General features: G+C 36.0%; 1 protein-coding gene across 1 annotated transcript in view; it reads right to left on the bottom strand.

Annotated features, from left to right (window-relative positions):
- Nucleotides 1-12931, bottom strand: part of LOC150098575 (cholinesterase-like) — a 150470-nt gene extending 137539 nt beyond the window's left edge. Inside the window, exon 1 of the mRNA XM_090405908.1 lies at nucleotides 12368-12931. Coding sequence (XP_090262034.1) covers nucleotides 12368-12838 — 471 coding nt within the window. The 5' untranslated portion in view covers nucleotides 12839-12931. The remainder of the gene's footprint in view (nucleotides 1-12367) is intronic.
- Nucleotides 12932-24760: the final 11829 nt, after the last annotated feature.

The following is a 24760-nucleotide window of genomic DNA, read 5'->3' as shown; positions in this document are numbered from 1 at the left end:
GAATTCTGGTTTTCACTAGCTTCTCTAACACACCTTGACAACTCCAGACAAGCAAATCGGCCTATAATTCGAAGCCTTAGTCATATCCCCCCCCCCCCATGAAGCAGAACAATTTTGTACTGCTTCATAGAAGGGGGTCTGCCCTCTTTCCACTCTTTTGAAACTTGGACCAAATCTAAGATTCATGTTAAAAAGGTAAGTTAAAACTGTTGTTAACTCCTTGGAACATTTCCTCAAAACACATGTTCATATACCATCAAGTCCAATGACCTTATTGACATTAAGTTCACTGAATTCCTCATATGACTTCTATTTACTCACCATTGGTAGTCCTCTACCTGCTCTCAAGTTCTGCATTATGTTACATTCACAAGGATGAAATATTTTAATGAATTGTTCTTTTAACATCTCTATATATCCTCCTCGAAGACCTGCATAGCTCAGTGAAAGTGGCGCTTGTGTCCTCTGTGCTTGGCCGCTTGAAGTTAGACCTAGGTTTAAGTCTATTCACCGACTGGAGGAACTTTTTCTAAGCCTATCTTTGACCGGTTCCCTAGTTAGTTGATCTCTGGCACGGGCAAGCGGATTTTTCCTCCCATAAACTCAAGAAAACTGACCGTAGTATTTCAGATTATTTCAGACAATAACATATCCTGTTAAGGTTAGACACTAAGAGATGGCAGCACTTGTTTGCTAGTCTCTTCATCAGTAGCCTATAATTAGTGATAGACATGGGCCAGCTATCAGATTGGCTACCAGTGGCGATTGAACTGCCTACTCAGTCTCCATCCAAAAGCTAGATAGGGTATAAAGGCCTTGCCTACTCCCTATTAGGGAATAAAAGGCGTTAGTTGATTCATTCATATATCCTCCTCCTCCTCAGTGGTTATCATTTTACTATTATCACTGGTCAACATCATCCTCCCATAATCATTCTTTCTTCCACTGACCACATATCAAAAACTCTAGGATTTCTTTTAGCCTCATTTTCTAACTACTGTTCATAGCACTTTTGCTGCCCTTACCATGCAAGTCACTTTCCTTGCTTGCTTTTTGTACTCCTTGTGTAACTGATTATTGCCACTCATCTTGTGCTGCCTCCACAATACCTTTTTCTTCCAGAATGCATGTTTCAGTCATCCATTTTACACTTACCATATTTAATCTCCTGACCTTTAGAATATACTCAATCATTGCCTCTCCCAGATAGTTCCTGAGTACTGACCAAGCAGCACTGATTTCCTTCCTTTCCAATTACTCATTCCATGATATAGCTACAAACCACCTCCTGAGTTTGTTATAATCACCTCCTGAGTATGTTACAATCACCTGCCTTATAGTTCTGTATATAACAACCCTTTCTCATAAGTCCTGATATCACTGGGTGGCCAACCACTCAAGTGATCACTTCATGGTCATTTTCTCCAATTGGAGGAAGATTTAACACATTTATAATAATATCCTTCAATGAGATAAACAAATCTAAGACCTACAATTCTCATGCACCCACTGTTACATACTGCCTAAGATAACTGGCTCTCAAAAACTCAAGAAATTCATTCTCTTTATTATCATAATTGAAATTACCCCAAACGATCACCCTTTTCTTATTAGCCAGAACAATTTGCCTATACATTTCATTCTCACTACTTTCCAATCTATTACCCAAGCCTATAGCAACACCCTATTAAACATTTCATCCTGTCCACCTCCATCACACCATACTGCTTGAAAATCACTGTCACTACTTGCTCCTACACCCTTGATGGACAAAACTCCTCTACTATCATCAACAGTACTCTGCCTCCCTTTCAGAAATGTCTGTCTTCATGAAAATGTACATATCCCTCCATCTCTATTCCTGTCAGAATGCCATCCTTATCCAACCACATCTCATTTATTCCAACAATTTGTGTGCAAATGAACTCTATCAATGCTACAATTTGATTCCCCTTATTTTGAATACTTCTAGCATTCATAAACATAGATCCTAGTTCATTTCTTTTTCTATAACAAGTCCCAGTGACCCCACTTCTCGGATATGATTCCTCCCTGGCCGTTCCTCTATTCATTACTGATATTACACCTCTCCCAAGATCTAAGTGTTATCCCCACATCCTTGACTATTTTAATCCTTTCTTGCAGAGTAACACATCCATTCTTGAAACCGTCATCTACACTTTTAATACAGTCTCCGCTGTTGATCCTGACTTTCTCTGTTTCCCTGTCCACACTGTGTTCTTTCTCATTCTCTTCACTCATACCACCCACTTCTCCATTCACAAACTCTCCTGCTCTTCCACAACATCTCTTGCTTCTTCAATTCACTTCAGTCATTATTTTTTCTTTCAGCAACAGTTTCTCCATCCTGAGTCACATCAAATCCATTTAAATGTAGTCAATCTCTTTTATACAGCTCCATCTGTCCTACAAATTGATTCCAAACATTCACAAAACGATCTCCTTTCTCCTCACACAACTCTGCTAGCATACCATTGATAATTTTCACTTGCCTTCTCAATTCATCATTATCATAGGGACAACACTGTTATCTATCACTCTCCTCAACAGCATTCCTGACATCCATCCTTGCATTCTTCATTTGTGCCAACTACCACTATCAACTCTTTTGCTTGCTTACTCCCTTTATTCAATGCTTTTATCACCCTGCTCATTCTACCTCCCAGAAAACAAACCTTGTGCACCTTTTCAATCACCACACTTTTAATCACTGAATCTTATAGGGTTACTCTCAAATCATCTGATATCTCTCTTTCAAAAGGCCATCTTTGTCCCATTCTTCCTCACAATTCCATGCCAATCTGTAGTTCTCCTCAGTTCATTCCTCATATGCCTCATCTTTACCAACTCTGCTTTCATCTCTTCAACTACTTTCTCAGTGCAATTTACACCAATCGCATTTTCACTACCCTGCAAATTCACTGTCGTACTGCTCACCGCCACTAACTCACTGCCAGTTAAACCCTTGGTCTTGCTGTCATGGTCAGCCACATCGTCTTTCATGCACTGAACCATACTGTCAACTATGCTTACTTCCATAACTAACTCATGATTTTTTGCCTGCTACCACTCACAATCAATGACATCTAATAATCCATAAGCAAGTTACTCTTCTTGCATACAAGAAGTGCAACTTGCTTATGGAATATGCATATCATACTGAAAAGAAAATAAGTAAGAAAGTTTTAAAAAGAACCAGTCAAGCTGCTTTCATAGGTAAACTATAAATATAAGTATAGAAATATATTGAAGGGAAATAAAGAAGTTGGAAAACAATCAAACCTTGAATATTATAGTGGTAGACTGAATAAAACATTGATTCAGCCAGAGGTATGTGGTGAAATTGCATACAAAGAGAGAAAAATCAGAACACCACCATGGTTTAAAAAAATTAAAGAGGTAGTCATGAAAATGAAGAAAATGTATTAGAAGTTCCTAGCAAGTAAGTCGGCATGTGTTCTGAGAGAATACAGAGAAAAATGTAAGAAACAAAGCAAAGCGTAAAATTGTAGCTAAACAAAAATCTTGGAAAAACAGTAAGAATATAGAAAATAAATATCAGAAAGGTGGCAAAACGTTTTGGAGACTACTGAAAAAACTTAAAAATGGAGGAAAGAGTACTGGTAAAAGGAATCAGAGATGATAAAGGTAACATGAAAACTGAAGATATATACCAGATGTTTGGAGTAATTATTTTGAAAAACTGTTAAATGGAACAAGAAATGACAGAGAAGGTGATTGAAAATAATCAAGAAGAATACAATCAGGAGTACATATCAATACGTGAGGTAGAAAAGCCATCAAAAATCTAAAATGCAGGAAGGTAGCTGGAGTAGATGATATTCAACCAGAAATGCTCAGGTATGGAGGCTATAAGTTTTACAGTGGCTGCACTGCATAATGCAGAAAGCATGGTCAGAAGGTGGAATTCCAGATGATTGGAGTAGAGTTCTCGTACTGTTCAGCTATAAAAAAGGGGAATAAAACTGAATATGAGGATTACAGAGGTATTTTCATATTGAGTGTTCCAGGTAAGATTTATGAAAACATATTTGAGAAGAGGCTAAGAAAAGTTGTCAAATAGAAACTTGAAAAACAAGCTGGGTTCAGGTCAAATAGGGGATGTCAGATCAGATTTTCACTTTAAGACAGATAGTTGAGAGGTTTTTCCTATATTCCCACGATTTCTCGACTATCTGTCTAGTGAAAATCTGATTCTGATAAACCCTGTTTGGTCTGAACCTGGCTCGCTTTTCTACACATACTTCTCTTTTCTACTTCTCTTTGACAATTTTTCTTAGCACCTTCTCAAATATTATTATTACATGACACCTCCAAGGAATCCAAAGACTCATCGAGGGAGGGCACCTATTTTATAACTCTCCGTCTCCACCACTTAATCCACCAACTACAATTACTTTCATCATCTATACCAACAACATCTGCTGACCACCACTAGTATTTTCACAGATAATCACAAACATCCATGCCCATGGAAGGATTCGAACCCGCAGCCTTTTGGCTGGAGAGCAGATATACTAACCACTCGGCCAACCAGGCTGGCAAAAAAAAGTACCTCTAGTCAGCGACTAGAATTGAACTAATGATGCTCTCTCTCTCTCTCTCTCTCTCTCTCTCTGGGCGGTTTAGTGCTGCGGAGTGCAAACACCACTTCCATGGGCTACATAGGCTCAAAGCTGGAGGTACCAAGCAGTGTTTGCATAAATCTTACCTGGAACACTCAGCAGGGAAATTCTTCTGTAATTCTTCCACAGTGTTTTATTTCCCTTAATATCACATAACTATAGTGTTTTATAGATCTGGAAAAGATATATGAGACCAAGTGCCATGGAAAAAGTGTTTCAAAACACTACACATATAAGAGGTAAATGGAACATTATACAAAGCAATACATAGTCAATATTTAAATTGTATATCAGCAGTTAGAATTGAAGGCAGTACAGCAACATGATTTAATATAAAAAATCATATGTGAGACAGCGTGCACACTATTTTCATTGTTATTCATTATTTATATGCATCACATTATGAAGGAAAGTACCATTAAATACAATATCAAATTTGGATGTGTTAATCTCAGATCTTTACTCAGATGTTATATTTCATAAGTTTGCAGGGTTCCTTAACTAAATTGAGTAACTGCTCTAACAAATATGACATGAAAAGCAGCAAAGGAAGATCAAAACTATGAAGTAGGAACATTAAAAAAAAACCTCAACTGCATTCTGAATGCTAAACCTATAGAACAATAGGCACAATTTTTAGTGAAGATGCAAATTAAATTTAAAATAACAATAATAATGATAAAATTAGAAAAGTTGGTATGGGGAGAAGCAACTGTATAAATTTATATGAAATAAAAGAGAAATTAGTCAGAACACTAAACTAGAAGAATATAATAGGGCTTTTTTGGGGGGTTGGAGGGTAAACAGCTCAGTGGATATGCAGACATCAGTGAAGCAGTTGAGTATAAAAATGTGTATAATATGCGTAAATTAGTACCACTGGTAACAAACCAGAATGGCATAGTTAGTATAAAAGGATCAATCAGGATAAGGGTGGGCCTAAGGGGCTTTTGCACTTCATGTACACTAATGACAGGTGCATTAGGAACAAGCAGGAGGAATAACATTGGCTGGCTCATCCCAACCAAAGGTTGGCATTAGTGAGACATGGCTAACACAAGATGATATAGTTAGTGGGACAGAATGTGAAGGGTATAGTGTGTTCAGGGAGGATACAGAGAAAAGAGTGGTGGAAGGAGTGTTATTAATGATAGCCAATGAACTGCAACCAAAGAGAATAGAAGTTTGACTGCAGGATAGTGAAAATAGCACATTTGAGGGTATCTGGTGTGAGATTGAGGTCAGCAGAACAAAATATACAGTTGGATGCTGCTATAGACAAGAGGATGGAAAAGATGATGGAGATGGTATGCATCAGCAAATAGACTCAATGAGTGGAGGACAGGTAATTATTATGGGGGGATTTCAACTATGGTAACATAGACTGGAAGGAGGAGAGGATACGTGGGAGGAAGGAAATGGATTTTATGCAGTTACTAAGGGATAATTACCTTCCATTACATGCTGTCTCAGTGAGGCAGCATGTAAGCACTCTTGAACTAGGAGTTCAAGAGTGCTCGATCTAGTAATTGCATCTGAGAATTTGTCTATAATGGATGTGACCACTGCCACCAAATGGTGAGAGTGATCATATGGTCTTCACCTGGGAGGTGGCTAAACATGTCAAATTTTCAGTTAAGATGTATATGTGGAATTACCGGGTTGGTGAGTATGACAAGCTTAGAAGTTTGCTTGGATCGGTGCTGCAAGGACTGGATGTTGATAGTGCATGGGAAGTGGTAAAGTTGAGGGAGGTAATGGCAGACGCATACCTAGAGTCAGGAGAGTAAATCAAGCAGTAAATAATGGATGAATAACACCATCAAGCTGGAGCTGCAAAAAAAAGCAACAATTGTGGAAGGAATTGAAGGAGAAAGGTGACCTGCAGGTACATGAATACTACAAGGCACAGGACAGAAGGGTAACTAGTGTGAAAGGATAACTAATAAGAAAGGCAAAAGCAGATTATGAAAGGAAGTTAGCGATGCAGGTTAAAGAGAATCCCAAACAGTTCTTTCGATATGTTGCAAGTAAAAGAAAGAATGTACACGGGAGAACGATTTTAAGGAATGCCAATGTAGGGAGGTGACTGAATTAGTCGAAATAGTAGAATTACTGAGTGAACACTTTGCAAGAGTATATCATCCAGGTGGCGATATTGCAGGTATAAGTGAACCAACAGCTTATACGGGAACTGAAATAAATGAAATGGAAGTGCATAGCATATTAAAGAACTTTAATGCGAATACAACTGTGGGACTGGATGGTATACCAGCTCGAGTTTTATGTGAAGCAGCAAAGGAATTGTCAGTGACCTTGACCGTATTATTTAATCTAAGTCTCAGCTCTGGGTTAGTCCCGAGTGGGTGGAAAGAGGGGAAAATAGTTCTATTGCATAAAGGAGGCTCCAAGACTGATGTAGAAAATTACCAACCTATAATTCAGGAGTCGTCATCAAAGTATTTTAGAAGTTGGTCAAGAGCAAAATATAGGCAGAATGGATAGATGGAAATGGGATACTGTATGGGGAAGGGGGGGGGGAGGATTCTACCCTTCACAAAACCATGGAAATGGTTTTGTGAAGGGTAGATCATGCCTCAGTAACTTGATTATAATACACCTGCTTTATGCACTGTAAACCCATTACCTTTATCCACTGAGTTGGATAAAGATAATGGGTTTACAATGAATTCAAATCCATAGCGTGCTATTTGGAGAGCAGAAGTGGTATCCACTTAGCCAACTAGGCTGGCAAATATAAAAAAAATTATTTCCTCACACATCTCTATATACTAAAACATTAAAAGAATCCAGCTCATCCAGATATGTACTAAATAATAAAAAGTGGCAAAATTTTATTTAGACTAAATAATGCTTATTTACGCTTATCAGCAAAGTTTCATTCATATATTAGTTCCATTCATCACAAAGTAAGCAAGAGTCTGTTGAACAATCTTCTTATAATGTTAAATCTGATCTGCAGAGTGTCACTAAATGTACACTAGAATATAGAAGAGATTTAACTAATATTCACATGGCGATAATTATGACTGAACTTTACTAATATTCACTGGTGCTATTATTATCAAACCTCCACAGAGTCAAAAGACTTATCACAAAAGGTCCCACTGTCACATATGCAGTTGATGACCCTGCACCTTAAATATATTTCACCATCTTCACACTCACAACACATTCGGGCAATGCATTCCGATCACTAACTACTCTCCATGTAAAAAACATGCTTCTCATCCCCTTGCTCACACTTTCCTCAAACATTTCCAGGGATGACCTCTTATTCTCTCCCTGTCTACACCCGTTCTATACAAAACCTTATCCACATTAATCTGGTAATAACCCCTTAATAAGTTATGTCTCAATTATATCCCCCCCCCCCTCAGTCTCTTATTTACCAGTTTCTGCAAATTACGTTTTCTCAATCTGTCTCCTATTCAACATTCCAGAGATCCAGAAACCACCTTAGTCAATCATCTCTGAACCCTTTCCAATGCATCTTCACCTTTCTAAAAAACCAGGTGACCAAATCTGTGCACAGTAATTCATGTCACCTGATCAAAGCTTTATACAATGGAACATAACATCCTTACTTCTATAAGTCAGTGCTCTCCATACCATTCTCATTATCTGCTGTGCTGTCTTCACAATTCCAGCAATATGTTCCTGAAATTTTAGGTCCTCGTCCATAATCATTCCCAGATCTCTCATCTCCTCTACCTCCTCCAGGATATTTCCAACAAACGTGTACTCTACATTCCATCTTTGCTTTCCAAATTTCAAAACCTTATACTTCACAACATTGAACTGACAACCTTACTCACTTCATATTCATCCAATGCATTCAAGTTCTCTTGCAAAGCTACAGTATCTGCTCTACTCCTCACAGTTCTTCCCAACTTTGCATCATCGGTAAACAACTGCACATCACCATTCAGACCTCTCCTAATATCATTGACATACAAGCTGAACTGCAACAGTCTCAAAGCAGACTCTTGGGATACACCAATAGCAACTTTCCTCTCCTGGGATATCACTCCTCCACAGACACTGATACCTATCAAACAGTCAATCTCCAATCCAGTGCACTGATCTACTACCTAGCCCCAATCCATTCCAATTTAATTATCAGCTTGTCATATGGCAATTTATCAAAGGCCCATGCAAAATCTAAACATACCACTGTGTATGCATCACCCTTATCCAATGCATTTGTCACTCTCTAACAAACCCATGCTGCCCATCAAAGAATATTTTTCTGTTGTCAACCCAATTAGTGTGAATCTTGGTCCTAACAAAACTCTCTAGCACTTGAACCACAACTCCATGCACAGAATGACCTATAATTCAACATTAGTCTTAACACCTTCCTTATGAAGCAGAACAATTTTGACCAATTTTCACTCCTTTGGAACTTGGCCCAGTGCAAGACTCATGTTAAAAAGATAAGTAAAAGCTGTTGTTAATTCTCAAAACACATGGTGAATATTATCAAGTCCTACAGCCTTATTAACATCAAGTTTATTCAATATCTCATATACATTCTGCTCACTCCCAAACAGTTCCTCCTCCACCCTTCCCATACACATTTAAGTTCTGCATGCATGATGTTACAATCACAAGAATGAAATACCTTTATGAATTGCTCATTAAATACTTCAACTATATCCTGTGCAGCAGTGATCATTCCACTATTATCACCAATCAATGTCATCTTACCATAATCATTCTTCCTTCTAGTGGCTACATATCGAAAAAACTCCCTAGGATATTTTAGCCTCATTAGCTAACTGCTGCCTCGTACTGCACTTCTACTACCCTTATCGAGCAAATCACCTTCTTCACTTGCTCTTTATACTCCTCATGAAACTGGTTGTTACCACTCATCTCGTGCTTCTTCCAGATTGCACCCTCATGATTCATCTGTTTTGGCATGCTGGAATTAAGAGAGATCAAAAAATAAATGAATAACTTTTAAACTAAATCTAGATCAACTCAATAGTATGAAAACAACACACAACACCTGTCCTAACTATAAAGAACTTTGCCAACAAAGTCAAGAAGGTTAAAAAAAAATACTAGAGTAATGCTAACGATACAGTATACTGAATCAGTGTTAAAGATACCAAGAAATTTTATATACTTGGTTTTAATCCTTTTTCCCAAGTAAGCAAAACAAAGTTTTGCATGTGAAATATATCCACGTCTGACCTACTTGTATATCAGGGGCGAATGCTAGTCTTGAAATTCACACTTGCTCTTGTTATCATTCAGGGAGTGAGAGGTGTGATTGAAGTCTGATTAGCGGAATAATGAATTACTGGCCATTTAAAACTATATATTTAGAAATTTATGTACATTTAATCATACAAATACAACATTTATTTTACAAATGATATTTATTTTTTTCAATTTAGCTACTTGAATACAAATTCTACCCTACAGTTCTTCTTTATGAACTGGTCAATAATATCATCATAAAAAAATTGGTTGTAACTTAATTTTCCCAAGCAACATGCACACTTGTAAAGGCTTGCTGAAGCTCACTGGCTAGAGCTACGTTGACTGCATATGGCCTGTGTTTAAGCAACAGAATGAGACGATGTGAAATGGCTATGAGCACACATGAAATCACAGTGCTGCTGCGAGGACCTGGAAGCTCCTACAACCGAGCAAGCCAAGGTAGCTTTGACTAGATGAGCAAGCCTCAACCTTCGATACATAATGCAAAGCTCAATTATTAAGACGTCTTCGGTCTATAAAAATAAAAGCCTAAATGGAATGCTTATAAATATTACTCGTTTCTCAATTAATGAGCTTGCGCAACAAATATAACAAGCATGGAGAATTCTCCCCTGTTGTATATAGAGGCTAATAACCTCATATCACTTGCCTCAGTATGTATCCCATAATGCAAAGCACATCCCCCCTTTCAGGCATGTATAATGCAATACATAATGGGAGGGGCCACTACCCAGACCGGTTTCGACCTTTATTGAGGTTTCTTCAGTGGGAGCCAGACCTGGGAGAGATATTGAGGTTGGAACTTAATTGGTTGATGGACTGAGCAGTTGACTCTTCATCCTTTCATCTGGATTTTAGTTTGTGGGTGATGGGATGATTGTGGATAATTTACCCGCTCATTGTGAGCATTGCAGGCTGTATCAGCTTTCTCTTGCAATGGAGGATTTTGGTTTTTTATGTTTGAAACGATCTGAAGGTTTGTAGTCTGCTGCCTGTTGAATTAGCTGATTTGGGTGATTATCTGTGATTGTGAAGAATTTCTCTGCAATGCGTCATGTAGGTCTCAATATCTGGAAGATTGGAGATACTGAGGTTCTTATAATCCTTATAGGGACTGGCTTAAAGGGGCGAAGCAAGAATGCTTTTCATCTTCCCCATTATCTGTAGAGGACAGTGTAGGGATAAGGTGTTATTGAGCTATTAAAGCTCTGATCATGGCAAGAGGGTAACAGCAATAGCCTAGCCTTAGAACTTCATTGGCTACAGCATTGCCATCCATTACCCTCCAAGGGTAATGGATGGCAATCACCGCATCTCACGGTCGCAGAACGATACTGTTTTGATGGGTGAAACATAAATGCTTTTCATATTCATCTCCATCTGAAAAGGAAAGTTCTTTGGGTGGAGAATTATTGAGCTTTAAGCTCGACCTGAAAGGGCAGTGAGATTAACTGTGTTCAGCTGAGCATAGAATTGATTTGGGTCTCTTGTATTTGCAGAAATCTGCTTCATTATAGTCTGAAGCTTGTTTGATCAGTGGGTTCGGATGATTAATTGTCTTGATGAAGAACTTTTCAGCTAGGTCATGAAGGAGAGATATGATGTAGGGAATGTTGACGTCTCTGTGAATTTGGGAGTTTCTGATAAACTACGGAGCATCCGAACTCATTCTCAGACATTTGTTTTGTATTCTCTGCAGCTTTTGAATATTTGTTTTCAAAGTATGACACCACGCAGGAGATGCATAAGTTATGACTGGGCGTATTACCATCTTGCATATGAACAGTTTTTCTGAGTATCAAATTTACTTTTTCTGTTGATCATGGGGTAGAGCTGTGCTATTACTTTGGATGTCTTTGAACTTATGTGTTCTACATGGTTGGTGAATTGTAGTTTTTTATCAAGAATTACTCCGAGATATTTGATTGTATTCTGCCATGGGATTTTAACACCTAGTATATCTTCCTTGATTTGAAGCTTTTTTCTAGTGAACAGTATAGCTGAGCTCTTCTGTGGATTTGAATTCTCCAGTCCATCAACCATTTTTCTAATGTGTGAATGCTGCTTTGGAGTCTCTTGATAGCTAGTTTGGGGCTGAGAGATCTTGCTAATAATGCAGTGTCATCAGCATATAATGCAGTGATTGTCGAGCTTGGGTTTTGAGGGATATCAGCAATATAGATAGAAAACAGCAAGAGGTGCTTGACCTTCTTAATAAAAATCTCTGGATGAGAGAAAGATGTACAGTTTTTCCCCCCCTTAGGTGTAATAAACATTAAAAGATACCAAGAAATTTTATATACTTGATTTTAATCCTTTTTCCCAAGTAATCAAAACAAAGTTTTGCGCGTGAAACACTTAATACGCTTTTATATTGAATCAGCTTTTTTTAATATTTTTATATTTAAATTATATTTAAAATATTTTTATAGTTTATTTACCTTGAAACGTAGTCCATTTTCTTTTGTTGGTGGTCGAGCATACGGAATGCCAAGGAATGATGTTATATTTCTATAAATTTTCACCAGGCCCGAACTTGTGGGCCGATCCACTTCAGCAACACCAGGCCCATCACATAAATACACATAACGTCCCTCAATAGCTCCTACGTGTGGCCTAACAGTTACACTTAACGGATGCTGATATGTAACAAATCTTCTACATCTGTTATCACCAATATCTTCCTCTTTATTCGGACTTCTGGCATTATTGCTAAAATCCCAGTTCGTATTAGTGCCGGAATATGAATTTCTATAGGCTGCGTTGGGATCATAATTTCGCCTACTGTAATCGTAACTTCTGCGAGTAGGAGGAGGGGCTTGTCCATATATTCTGTAGTCTTGTGCTACTACATATACACACCAAAAAGTTGGATATAACACTAAATTTAACCTTACAATAGATATTATCATCTTATTATGATCTGGCCATTTAAATAGGCCTCATTCCATACGACAGAAACAATTTATACATTTTCCTTATCAATATTTAGTCACCGTTTCCGAAAATTTCAACAAATCTGCAGGAGTAAACAACATGCATTTACCACCTTGACCATCAGGTAGCGCTTTTTTTTAAAAAAAGAAATTGTTGTCATTATACCTTGACATAACAGGTGGGAGACGCTACTGATTTGGTGGAAATTTTCAACTCGTATTTATACGAGTGATATACTTATGGAATATTTTTTTTTTCTGGATTACCTAAATACCTTTTCCTAATTAAATATAGAAAACAAATGCCCAATTACTTATTAGAAGTTTAATAGAGACATGCCATGTCACACATAATATAATTTTTAAATAACGGCTTTACACATGTAAGAAAAAACTAAATATAATTTATCACTCCAATATATTTCACTCAATATGTTACTCCTATATATTTCGTTTTCTCTTACATGTGGGAAGCCGTTATTTAAAAATTATATTATTTCCAACGGGCTAAAACGGCCTCGCCTACTCCCTAAATACGAAATAAAAAGGCGTTAGCTGATTTTTTTAATATATATATTACCTCATTGATTTCACGTTCTGTAATAATGTATTGCATGACATTATTCAGTTTTGTCAATAGCAGTAGAATCAGAAACGGAGTTTCGTCTTATTCTTTCTAAATTACAATTAGTAATTGGTTCTTCTATGGCATCTTGCATCGCTCTAATATAATTTTAAAGGACTGCCAACTGCAATTTTTTTTTAGCGCAACAAGAAAATACGTGCTATTTTTATATCAATCCTAATCACGAAAATAAATAAATATTGTTTTTACTGTGGCACATGTGTGAACGTTTGAAAAGATTAAAAATATATATAAAAATAATAATAATAAAGTAATATAGGTTGTCCCTAGGTGTGCCAAAGGCTACATAAGCCAGATTCCATGCTCTGAAACCAAAACATATTTGCCATTTCATCATATAACGTGGCACCACACCAAGTGAAGAAACTCATCTATTGATCAGATTTTAGTTTTTAAATAAACACAATAAATAGTAGCATGCCTATGTAGCTCAGTGGAAGTGGCGCTTGTATCCTGTGCGCTAGGCCACTGGAAGATAGACTTATAATTAAGGTCTAATCGCCAACTGGAGGAGCTTTTTCTAAGCCTTTCTGCGACCAGTTCCGGAGTTAGTCACTCTCTGGCACGAACAATCAGATTTTTTCTCTCGGAAACTCCGGTTTTTTGTCCCATAAACTCATAAAAATCGACCACAGAACCCACATTATTTCAGAAAGTAACATGCCCTGTTAGGATTAGGTACCAAGAGATGGCAGCACTTCTTTGCCGGTCTCTTCATCGGAGGCTGCCCATAATTAGTGATAGACATGGGCCAGCTATTTCTGATTGGCTACTGGTGGAGATAGAACTGCCCACACAGTCTCCAAAAGCTAGATTGGGTATAAAAGCTTCATATACTCCCTATAAGGGAATAAAAAAATTCATTAGCTTATATATATAAAAAGCTAAATAATTTTAACCCTTTCTTTGACCAGTTCAGAGTCAGTCAATGGCTCAGGCTTTTCCATCCATAAACGTCAAGAAAATTGACCATAGAACCCGTACTATTTCAGAGAGTAAATATATTGTGTTAAGGTCAGGGACCAGGAGATGGTGGAACTTGTTATCTCTTCACTGGATGCCGTTTATAATTAGTGGTAGTCTTGGACCCAGTAACTTCCTACTGTCTGCAGTAAGCAGATAGGGATAAAAAACGGCCTTGTCTCCAGGGAATAAAAGGCGTTATTGGATAATTTCATAGGCATCATCAGTGAAGAATATGGAAGGCTACTGTCATGTTGTGGTCTCTGACCATAACAATATATATTAACAGGAATCATGTGTTTTACTATCCTTTTCTTTTCTTTTCTTTTTTTTTTAGTTGTGGATTTAAAAACTTGAGTTTTTCTGTCTATGCCAAAGATGATCTAATTTGAGATAAAATTAAAGAGGTTTGAAACGTCAAATTGCACATTCTTCAAACCAAGTGTTTAGGTATATAGATGACAAAAGTATCATTATGATAAACTTTTTCTCCATTGATTAAGTGCAGATTTTTGTTTCTTAGTTTCATCTGGGAACTGTTAGTGATAATGGTGCATTTATGACAAATAAATATCAGTTGCATACAGTGATATTCCAATGGTGTGCTATGGTAAGACAGAATGATTAAGAAATCACCAGATTTGTATAAAACTTACTTCATTAAGAAAAACCATTATATTTATACATCAGCTCCATCCTTCATTTCGATGTGAGAACAATTACCATGGTTGCAGTCTTTAACAATTTTTAACTTGATTTCGTGTTCTCGGTTTGAAAAAACGTATAAAATATCTTCAACACTGTTGCCTGACATTTATTTTTATTCAGAAGAATAAAAATAAAATCTCATGAAAAGAATAAAACTGAATTTATTAAGCTGTTGCGAGACAACTTCCTTAAGCAGCGTGTCAGAGAAGAAACTCGATGATAAAGAATGTTAGATCTGATTATAATGTCAGAGGGGGTTTCAGTTAAAAACAAAGCAATTCTGCCTCCTGTTATGGTAACAGTGATCATGCGATACTGACTTCAGAAGTGGTTAGGTTTATGAATTTTCTTCAGAATAGGACACACGCTGAACTACTAAACAGGAAATTATGATCAATTGTTGATGGGAAGGATATCTAAAGTGCATGGGGAGCATTTAAGAAATACTTAAATGATGCAACATCAGAATGTTTTCTTGGAGTTGTAAGAATAAATAGAGTATGAGTGAAAAGATATGTAATCTTATTAAGCAATAAATTCGTAAGAATATATGATGTGGAAGAAATACCGTATGCATTTCTTCCATAAGGATGATGTCTTATGGAACCTTATAAGAAGCAGGCCAGAAGACTCACAACTATTGTACAGAAAGCTAAGCCTGAGTATGAAAAGAAACTGGCTCTACCAGCTAAAGATAACTCAAAACAGAACATGAAAGAATAACTCTAATGAATGCTGAGGGTGTGTGGCTGACATATGCAGAAGAGATTGTTCATCTATGGAATGGTTATTGCTAAATGCTATTAAACTGATGTATGTAGCATTGAGGTCACCGATGCCTCTTCACTTGATGAAGAAACTCAGCAGGAGTTATTAAAGCTGTTGCACAAACTGAATAAGAATTCGGCAATAGGGACTGATAGGATATCAACAGGGATGCTAAAAGAGTGAACTTGAGCCTGTTCAAAGGAATAGTCTATATAATCCCATTGCACAATGGTAGTCCAAAAACTGATGTATCCGACTATCGACCGATCTCGGGAGTTGGAAAAGTTGGTTAGGACTCGCATTCAGAAATAAGTCGACAGAGAATCTTTTCTTTGCAATGAACAGGAAGGTTTATTAAGGGAAAGTCATGTTTCAATAACTTGCTCACATTATTCTAATAGTGTAATCCTTGAGCTAGACAAGGGGATTAGATACACCATCATACTTTTGGATTTTGCTAAGGCTTTTGATAGAATATAGAATGGAAAACTGTTGCATAACTTGAAGAAATATGCATGGATTATATATTGGCATGGATAAGAGGACGTCGGACTGACAGATATCAAAAAGCAGTATCTGGAAGATACGAGTCTGCAAGATTTAAGGTAACCTAGTGTACCACAAGGATAACGAATTGATTAACAATCTTGGTTGATTGTTAATCAATTCGTGCATTAATCACATTGGAAAGGATTGTACACTCGACATATAGCTATTTGTTGATGATGTGAAGATTGGCATGGTAATCAGGAATGCAGCTGATATCAGTACTTGCAGAATGATTTGAATAGGCTGGAAATTTGGGCACTTTATAATGGTTATCAGTTTAATGTTAGCTAGATTATGCTACAAGAACTTAATAAGGCTAGGGATCTTGGCAAAATTGTGGATAGGAATTTGACGTTTAAAGGTCACATACCAAGAACTGCAAATACAATTCAGAGGATAATTGCTATGTTAAAAATAACCCTTGACATGTAAAGTTAAGGAGGTCATTATGCCTCTTCACAAGACTTTGATATGACTCAAGTGAACTACTTTGCAACAATTTGGATTCCGAGGAGATAAAATGGTACATGATCTAAATTCCATAATCCCGATATAAATCGGGATTTACGATTGTTATCCTCGTAGATTTTGAATTTAGATTTTTCTGTCACAGAGTAGTTAATGAGTGGAATAGTTGGCAGTTCCATATAGTGAGTGCATAATCCTCGATTCCCTGGAGGTCTCAGATAATAATAATAATAATAATTTTAATTCAATCAAAATTTTTATTGTTCATACAAGCTGTTGTTGGTATCTGTCATTTTTTTAGTGATTTGGTTTTTTCAATAAATATTGCGGTGCAAAACTAGTAAGATATTCCATTTCTCAGCATAGACTCGACTAGGAATATGTAGTTGATGTTCCTAGTATTTGAAGATAATATGTCTTGTAAGTAGTGCATTTATACAATAATATGTGCAGTTTTTTTGTGTATATAGTTTGTGTGTGTGTGTGTGTGTGTGTGTGTGTGTGTGTGTGTGTGTGTGTGTGTGTGTGTGTGTGTGTGTGTGTGTGTGTGTGTGTGTGTGTGTGTGTGTGTGTGTGTGTGTGTGTGTGTGTGTGTGTGTGTGTGTGTGTGTGTGTGTGTGTGTGTGTGTGTGTGTGTGTGTGTGTGTGTGTTATTGTATATTGTAATAAAATTCCAGACCTAAGTACAGAAATACAGTATTTGATGTTTGCTGTTTATTACAATAGAATGACGTATGAACCAATCAGCGATTATGTTGAAGTCTGCAATTGTTGTAAGCTTGTTGATGGGTCTTTGTGTATGAATATGAGTAGTGTGTCATCTTGCATACTGATAGATGCTTATATCTGCAGATTGGATAGATCGTTTATAAAAATACTGAAAAGCATTATAATAGAATGGAACCTTGAGGAATACCACAATTAATCTCAGTTTTGTTAGTGCGAGTGCAATTTATTTTTGTAATGCTGGTTTTGTTTTTCAGAACGTCCTCGGACCAGTTTTGGAGTTTTCGCTTATGCTAACCGCTTTGAGTATTTTTAAAAGAATTGTGTGCTGTATTATGTCGAAAACTTTAGAGAAGTCAAGAGCTAGTGCAAACAGAAAGTGGTTTTTGTCCAAAGATAGGTTGATTTTGTCACAGAGATCATCCAATAAGATATTGGTTCCTTTATTTTTACGAAATCCGCATTGAGTGTTGCATATTATATTGAATTCTTCTAGATATGTGAATATTTTTTCATTAACTATTTCTTCCATGATTTTTTTATTAATGATATAAATTAACAATAACAGGATATAAACCTATCATTGTTAATTTAATCGGATTTTCTCCTTTTTATGTAGTATAGAGTTATCACTGCTGTTTTTAAGTTTGGTGTATTTTACACACTTAGAAAATTTTTCACACTTAGGTTTGGCAATTTGAATATAACTAGAAATAAGCTGGAGTAGTTTGAGTAGTGCGTTTTAATATCCTTTATCTATCTGATCAAATCCAGCTGTGTTTTTAAGTTGATTTTTGAGATAACCATATCCAAGTCTTCCAGGTTTTCCAAGTCTTTGATAACTGTATCCAAGGAAAGTTCTGGGTTCGATTCCCGTCCAAGGCGTGAGGAACTTTATCTGGTCTCTTTCAACTAAAGGTGAGTTACCTGGTCTCATACGGAGGTAGGGTTTTTTCACCCAGAAACTGGGGTTTTTCGTCCCCCAAAAAGGCAAACCGACCCCGTGAACACACGCGTCTACAGACATAGGACATTCTAGGATGTCATGGGGCTAGTTGGAAGTCGTGGGCACTTAAGTGCCTGTTAGACCCACTGATACGAATAATAATAATAATAATAATTTTTGCCTGCTCATGTGCGCATGAAAAACATTTTGTGCACAGCAGAAGTTTTTAGTCTCAGGCTCAGTGTTTGAGGAATCCTGTCCTCACAATACCAAAAATGTATGCTTTGTGACCAAAAATCACAACGCATAAATTCTTAACATGATATGCCTAAACTTGGTGGCAACATCTTTGTTAAAAGATCTTGTACACTGCATGCTAAACATTTCTATAAGAGCAACCTAAATGCTTACTCTTTCAGTACTTAAATAATGCATATACCTGCAGTTTATAAACAAATTATGTCACAACCGAATAAGAAACTCAAAGATCGGAATCAAAGAGTTTCATACCGAATATAGTAGACTATAAAAGTATCGGCGGATACTAGCGTAAGCTAAAGCACGTAGTACAAACTAGGGCAACTCGTAGCAAAGGTGGGGTAAAGCTCTGATCACTATTCTTAGTATTTCCCACAATATAAAACACATCTCCTAGGAGATGTATGATGTTATACATTATGGTGGAAGGTCACTACCCAGACTGGCTTCAACGTTTATTGAGGTCTCATCAGTGAGTAGGTAGACCAAATAAATACTGATGGTATAGCAAAAAGAACTTATACTTTGCTATACGAGTTGTCAGAAAGCACCCATTAAATTACTTAAAATACTTTTATAGTCTACTATATTCGGTATCAAACTCTTTGATTCCGATCTTTGAGTTTCTTATTTGGTTTTGAAACAATGTGGGATTTAATATCCCCTTAATTTAAATAATGTTACATCGCCGAAGTGAAGCCTATCGGCTCTTTATTTAAGTAAGTTATGTCACATTTGTTCGGCCACGCAAATTTAAATGAATTTGCAATTCTTTTCCGCTTTAATTTCGACAGTGACATTTCGAGGGTTTAACGTACTAAAACCGACAATATAATATTTCTCATATTAAGATTACTCTTTTTTTTTCTTCTTGTACTACAACCTGTAAAATTCGCTTAAATCCGCATAGCCACACAAATCCATCATCATTTGCACAGCTTCTTGTTACTGTACTGTTGTACTGCCTAGACTCTAGACAGTTGACACTCTAAACAAATATGCATCTGCAACTTGCGACGGCAGCGTCAGTTCGTCCACAAGTTGGGGGCTAAAAGTTACTAATTAAAGTCTATTTAGTTGACATGGGTTAAAGTGATATTAAAGTGTGGATGTTGGAGAAATTACTAAATAAAATAGGTAACGAATACGATTTATCATATAATTCGTTTTTACAGTACATTTTCAAAAAATTATTGACAGTAAATTAAAAATTCTGAAAGCAAAAGTTTGTACTTCCTTTTTTGACTGGTTTGGAAGGGGTTATTTTTTTTCTTTTTCTCTTTTTTTTTTTCTCTCTCATCAGGGGTTTCGAAACTTCGAAACCTACCAACACTATTTTCCCTATTGTGTATTTATTGTGAATATTACTATTGTGTATTTATACTTCAGTTTATTAATCCAAAACGGCCGTAGTGGTTTACTTACATTAAACTGCATCGAACTAAGATAGATGGCAGCACGTGATAAGTGTAGCTGTTCATGATAATATTTGTTCAAAAATTACTTCACTTTATATATATAAATATATACAAGATGCATACAATTCGTAAAGGAATCTGCTTTTCTTTTGAAAAAGCTGGGCAGTGTTGAGAAGAACGGCCTTGCTACCTCTTTAACTCGCTATTTTTCAACCTTTCTTTAATAATCACCCTGTTAATTTCCTATATCAGGGTTTCTCACCGAGATTTCGCGGAATTCTATTGTTCCCGCAAGATGTTGCGGATTATGCGAGATATCGTGATTGAAAAATAAATACATATATAAACTTCCCATAAATGTATATATTTATTTATGCAATTAATAGATTAATGAGATTTATGTTAATATGTGTATATTTATTACGATTATTAGAATTTTATAATTAAAATCTAATGAATGATTAGAATAAAATCGCGCAGTTTTTAAGTGAAAAGTTTTGTGAAGTTTATAAAACAGAACAAATCTGCAAAAGTGTACATGAAATTTAGTTCTCTTACCCATCATCTTTTCTTTCAAAAAGAATTTGCACTAAATTATTTTGTATCAGGGAGATGTCATATCTGTTTTCTTCTTCTATTTTTCACTTGTCGAACCTTCATAGCTCAGTTGGTTTCAACGTACCTTGGTTGTTGAAAAGACGTTTGTTAGAATCCCCATCCCTTCTAGGACGCGAAGAACCTTTATGAGGACTTTTCACCTGAACGTGAATAGTGGGACTCTTACCAAGGTGGCAGGATTTTTCATCCCTCAAACGACCAGAAGAACACACGCAATATAAAGCCATATATGACTAATGGAAAGATGACTGATCACCTTATTCTTTTGTATCCGGTTTCGAAAGTCTGACTAGTATGAGGAGGAAGGGTCTAAGGATAAGCGTAAAACAAGAAAGAAGAATTTCACACTTCCTAATGATATTTAGATCCGCTCCGGTCTCAAAAACACAATACGCCAAATATACGATTTTTCTGATTTTTTTTTCTTATTTTCGTTTATTATTACGTAACACCTCCAAGGAGTCCAAAGACTCATCGAGGAAGGGCACCTACTCTACAGCTCTCCGTCTCCACCACTAATCGCAACTACCTTCGTCATCTACACCAACGCCATCTACCGACGATCACCACTAGTATTCTCACAGACAATCACAAACATCCATGCCCACGGCGGGATTCGAATCCAGAGCCTTTTGGTTAGAGAGCATATATGCTAACCACGCGGCCAATCATGCCGGCCAAAAATTATTAGCAGAGCATGGTTTCGATCCACGGACCTCTAGGTTATGGGTCCAGCACGTTTCCACTGCGTCACTCTGCTATTTTATGTTTATATCGTAGAAAATAAGTCACTTGTCTGTGGTAAGTCTTCTTTTAGCAGTGACATGATACATAACAGCATTTTTCATTTCTAGCATCTACTGTTAGCAGGCTCCCTAAATATTTAAAACTCGAAACTTCATATGTTGTTTAGATATAGAATGAGATCCAAGATTGACTTGTAGGTTTCTATTCGTAACTAGAATTTCAGTTTCATTGAGATTTGTAGTTATATATTTTTTCTAAGCATTCTATCCATAACTATTAAAACATTTGTACTTCTATATCAGAATGAAAAGTTACTATGACGTCACCTGCAAACCTTATTCATTATTTATTTTATTCAAAATAAATTCAAGTTTTTTAAAATAAATAAATACATATAATTTTTATAATTACACTTTTCATCATTGTCTAATTCATTTTGAAATTTTGAAATGAATTTGCTTCCTGTTGTAGATTTCGTTGTTTAGATTTTCTGTAAAAACAACTTTCGATAAATGATAATTTGTGAACTGCATTTTCATGTTTCCTTTTAAACGCACTTGCACATCGAAAATATAAAAAATAATTATGTTTTGTAGCTTGACCTAAAAGCTATTAAGAATCACAGACAATGTTTTCTGTCTTTTTGAAAATAAATCGAGCGTCATGTGAATAGTATTAAGTAACGGATTCATGTACAGAGTTAGTTAATTAATCAGGATCACAATAAAGAACAGCAGGCATCAGAAAAGCAGATAAATGTTCAACAAGGATTTTTGTTGTTGTTGTTGTTGTTGTTCTGAGTGAAAAACCGATATGATTGCACTGTTCTTCGTATATAACTTTCTTAGGAAACGGAAAAATAAATCATCTCCTACATCTTATTTCAAGATAAACTGTTCTTGTCAGTAATGATACATTGCTTCTTTTAGTTAATTATCATTAAGACAAAGGTCGTGGGGTTTGGTTCTGCAAGCATGCAGAGTGCTTATGGTTCTGTTCAGACTTAACATGATTTGTCATTTTCCAGCGGCTACGTGATTTCATCTATCAACGTACACCCCATGAAGCACTTAATGGGAAAAAAAAGTTTTTAAACATTGTAAACGAAGAAAATCAGAGCTAACCTTCAAGTACCATGTTTGAGGCCCCAAACACAAATTGTAATGCAGAACATTTTATTTATATTTGAAAAAGATCAAATATATTATATTTAAATTCATTATAGTCGAAGCAGTTGTTTATACTAATTGTGTGTAACTAAAAATATTTAATCCTGAATAAATCTTATTTCAAAAATCAGTTCCCTAATATTCTTTGCTTTGAGATTTAAATTTGGGATATTGTTTGACATGAAACTCCTTTTTAGCAAACACATCAGTCTCGTTGGCTCCAAGACTTCCAAAGTCATTGCACAGCTCTAGATTTAAACATTTAAATTTAATTTATGTTTAAATTTAAATTTGTCTTAGACGAGAAAATTGTCTCTAAAGACTATGATATTTTCTCTATAGATAATTCAATTTTTTTAACATACGCCCCCTTGGTTTTTAAATACTTTTTTGTTTTATATATATAAATCATGTGTTAAATTTTATCTAAATTTATTTTTTAATTATGCAAAAAATGAAATATTTTTATTTTTGTTTGATAGTGTATTATAATTAACATCAAATTATATTATTATTTTGACTTATTCTTTGATAATTTTCCAAATAAAAATTGAAACCGAAAATTTCTAATGTTAAGAACAATTCACAATTCAGATAGCATGGATTTTTTAAATGAAACATTTACTCAGCAAATAGCAGGATGATAAGATGACTGCCTGACTTATCTTTTCATCAATTTTAGTTGGATTTTCAAAAATGATCGAAGTATCTATAAAAATTATTATATTTTCTTGAGACATTCGAAATGATATATAAGATTTCATTATTTTTCAAACTTCAAAAAGTTGATCACAAAATAAAAAAAAAAAATTCATCTACCCTTTTTTTATTTACATAACTTTTCCTCATATTATACACGGAAAAATTAAGAAAAAAATATATATATATGGTTGAGTTACGAATTCAAAAAAAGATGGCGTTAATTTGTGTTTACGTGTATTTATTATTAGTCTCGCGTTTTTGATTAGTGTGATATTTTCGGAATTATCGAATGATATTTACAGGTAAGCTTTCTTCTTTTTGTGAAAAAGAAGAATATAACAAAAAGGCTCCCGTCCCCGACGGCATTACCAATAGAATAATAAAGCTACTCCCAAGGAAAGCCATAATTCTTCAAGTTAATAACACCAATTCCATTTTAAGATTCCAGTACTTTCCCACAGATTGGAAAATCGCTGACATTATACCTCTGAAAAGCCTGGTAATAACCCACAACTTCCCCAAAGCTACAGGCCCATCAGTCTTCTTTCCTGCCTCGGTAAAGTAACAGACAAGGTCATCCTATCAAGACTACAATCAGCAGTGAACAAGCAGAAAATAATTCCAAATGAGCAATTTGGTTTTCGCAAAGCTAACAACACAGTGCGACAAATTCACCGACTAACAGAACATATCACCCATGGTTTTAACTGGCACCTTAACACTACTGCTGTATTTTTAGATGTTGAAAGGCCTTTGATAAGGTCTGGCATCAAGGCCTTATCTTCAAACTAATTGAAAACAATATCGTAATTAAACTAGTGAAACTTATATACTCATGCTTAGTGAAAGATACATGCAAATAAAACTCAACGAAATTGTGTCATCAAGGCAAAAAATCCTGGCTGGAGTACCTCAGGATTCTCTCCTGGCACCAATACTTTTCACAACTTATGTATCAGACATCCCTCTTAACTCAAGAACAACCATTACGGCCCTCTATGCCGACGACACCGCTATTCTAGCAAGGTCGCTCAGTCCTCGCCTAGCAATCACTAGACTCCAAGGAAATATCAACGCGCTAGAAAACTAGTCCACCAACTGTAGGATTCAGGTAAAACCCCCTCAAAAGCTCAGCTGTGCTGTTCTTAAGAAGAAAGGTCTGCATTAAAGAAGATATCTTGCTCTCTGGTCAAAAGATTCCATGGCAAAACA

Source organism: Typopeltis vanoorti, chromosome 15 (assembly GCF_054136105.1).
Source record: "Typopeltis vanoorti isolate ZY-2024b chromosome 15, IOZ_Tvanoo_1.0, whole genome shotgun sequence".
Taxonomy (NCBI): Eukaryota; Metazoa; Arthropoda; class Arachnida; order Uropygi; family Thelyphonidae; genus Typopeltis; species Typopeltis vanoorti.
Note: the sequence above shows the minus strand (reverse complement) of the source record. Positions and strands in the feature narration are given on the sequence as shown.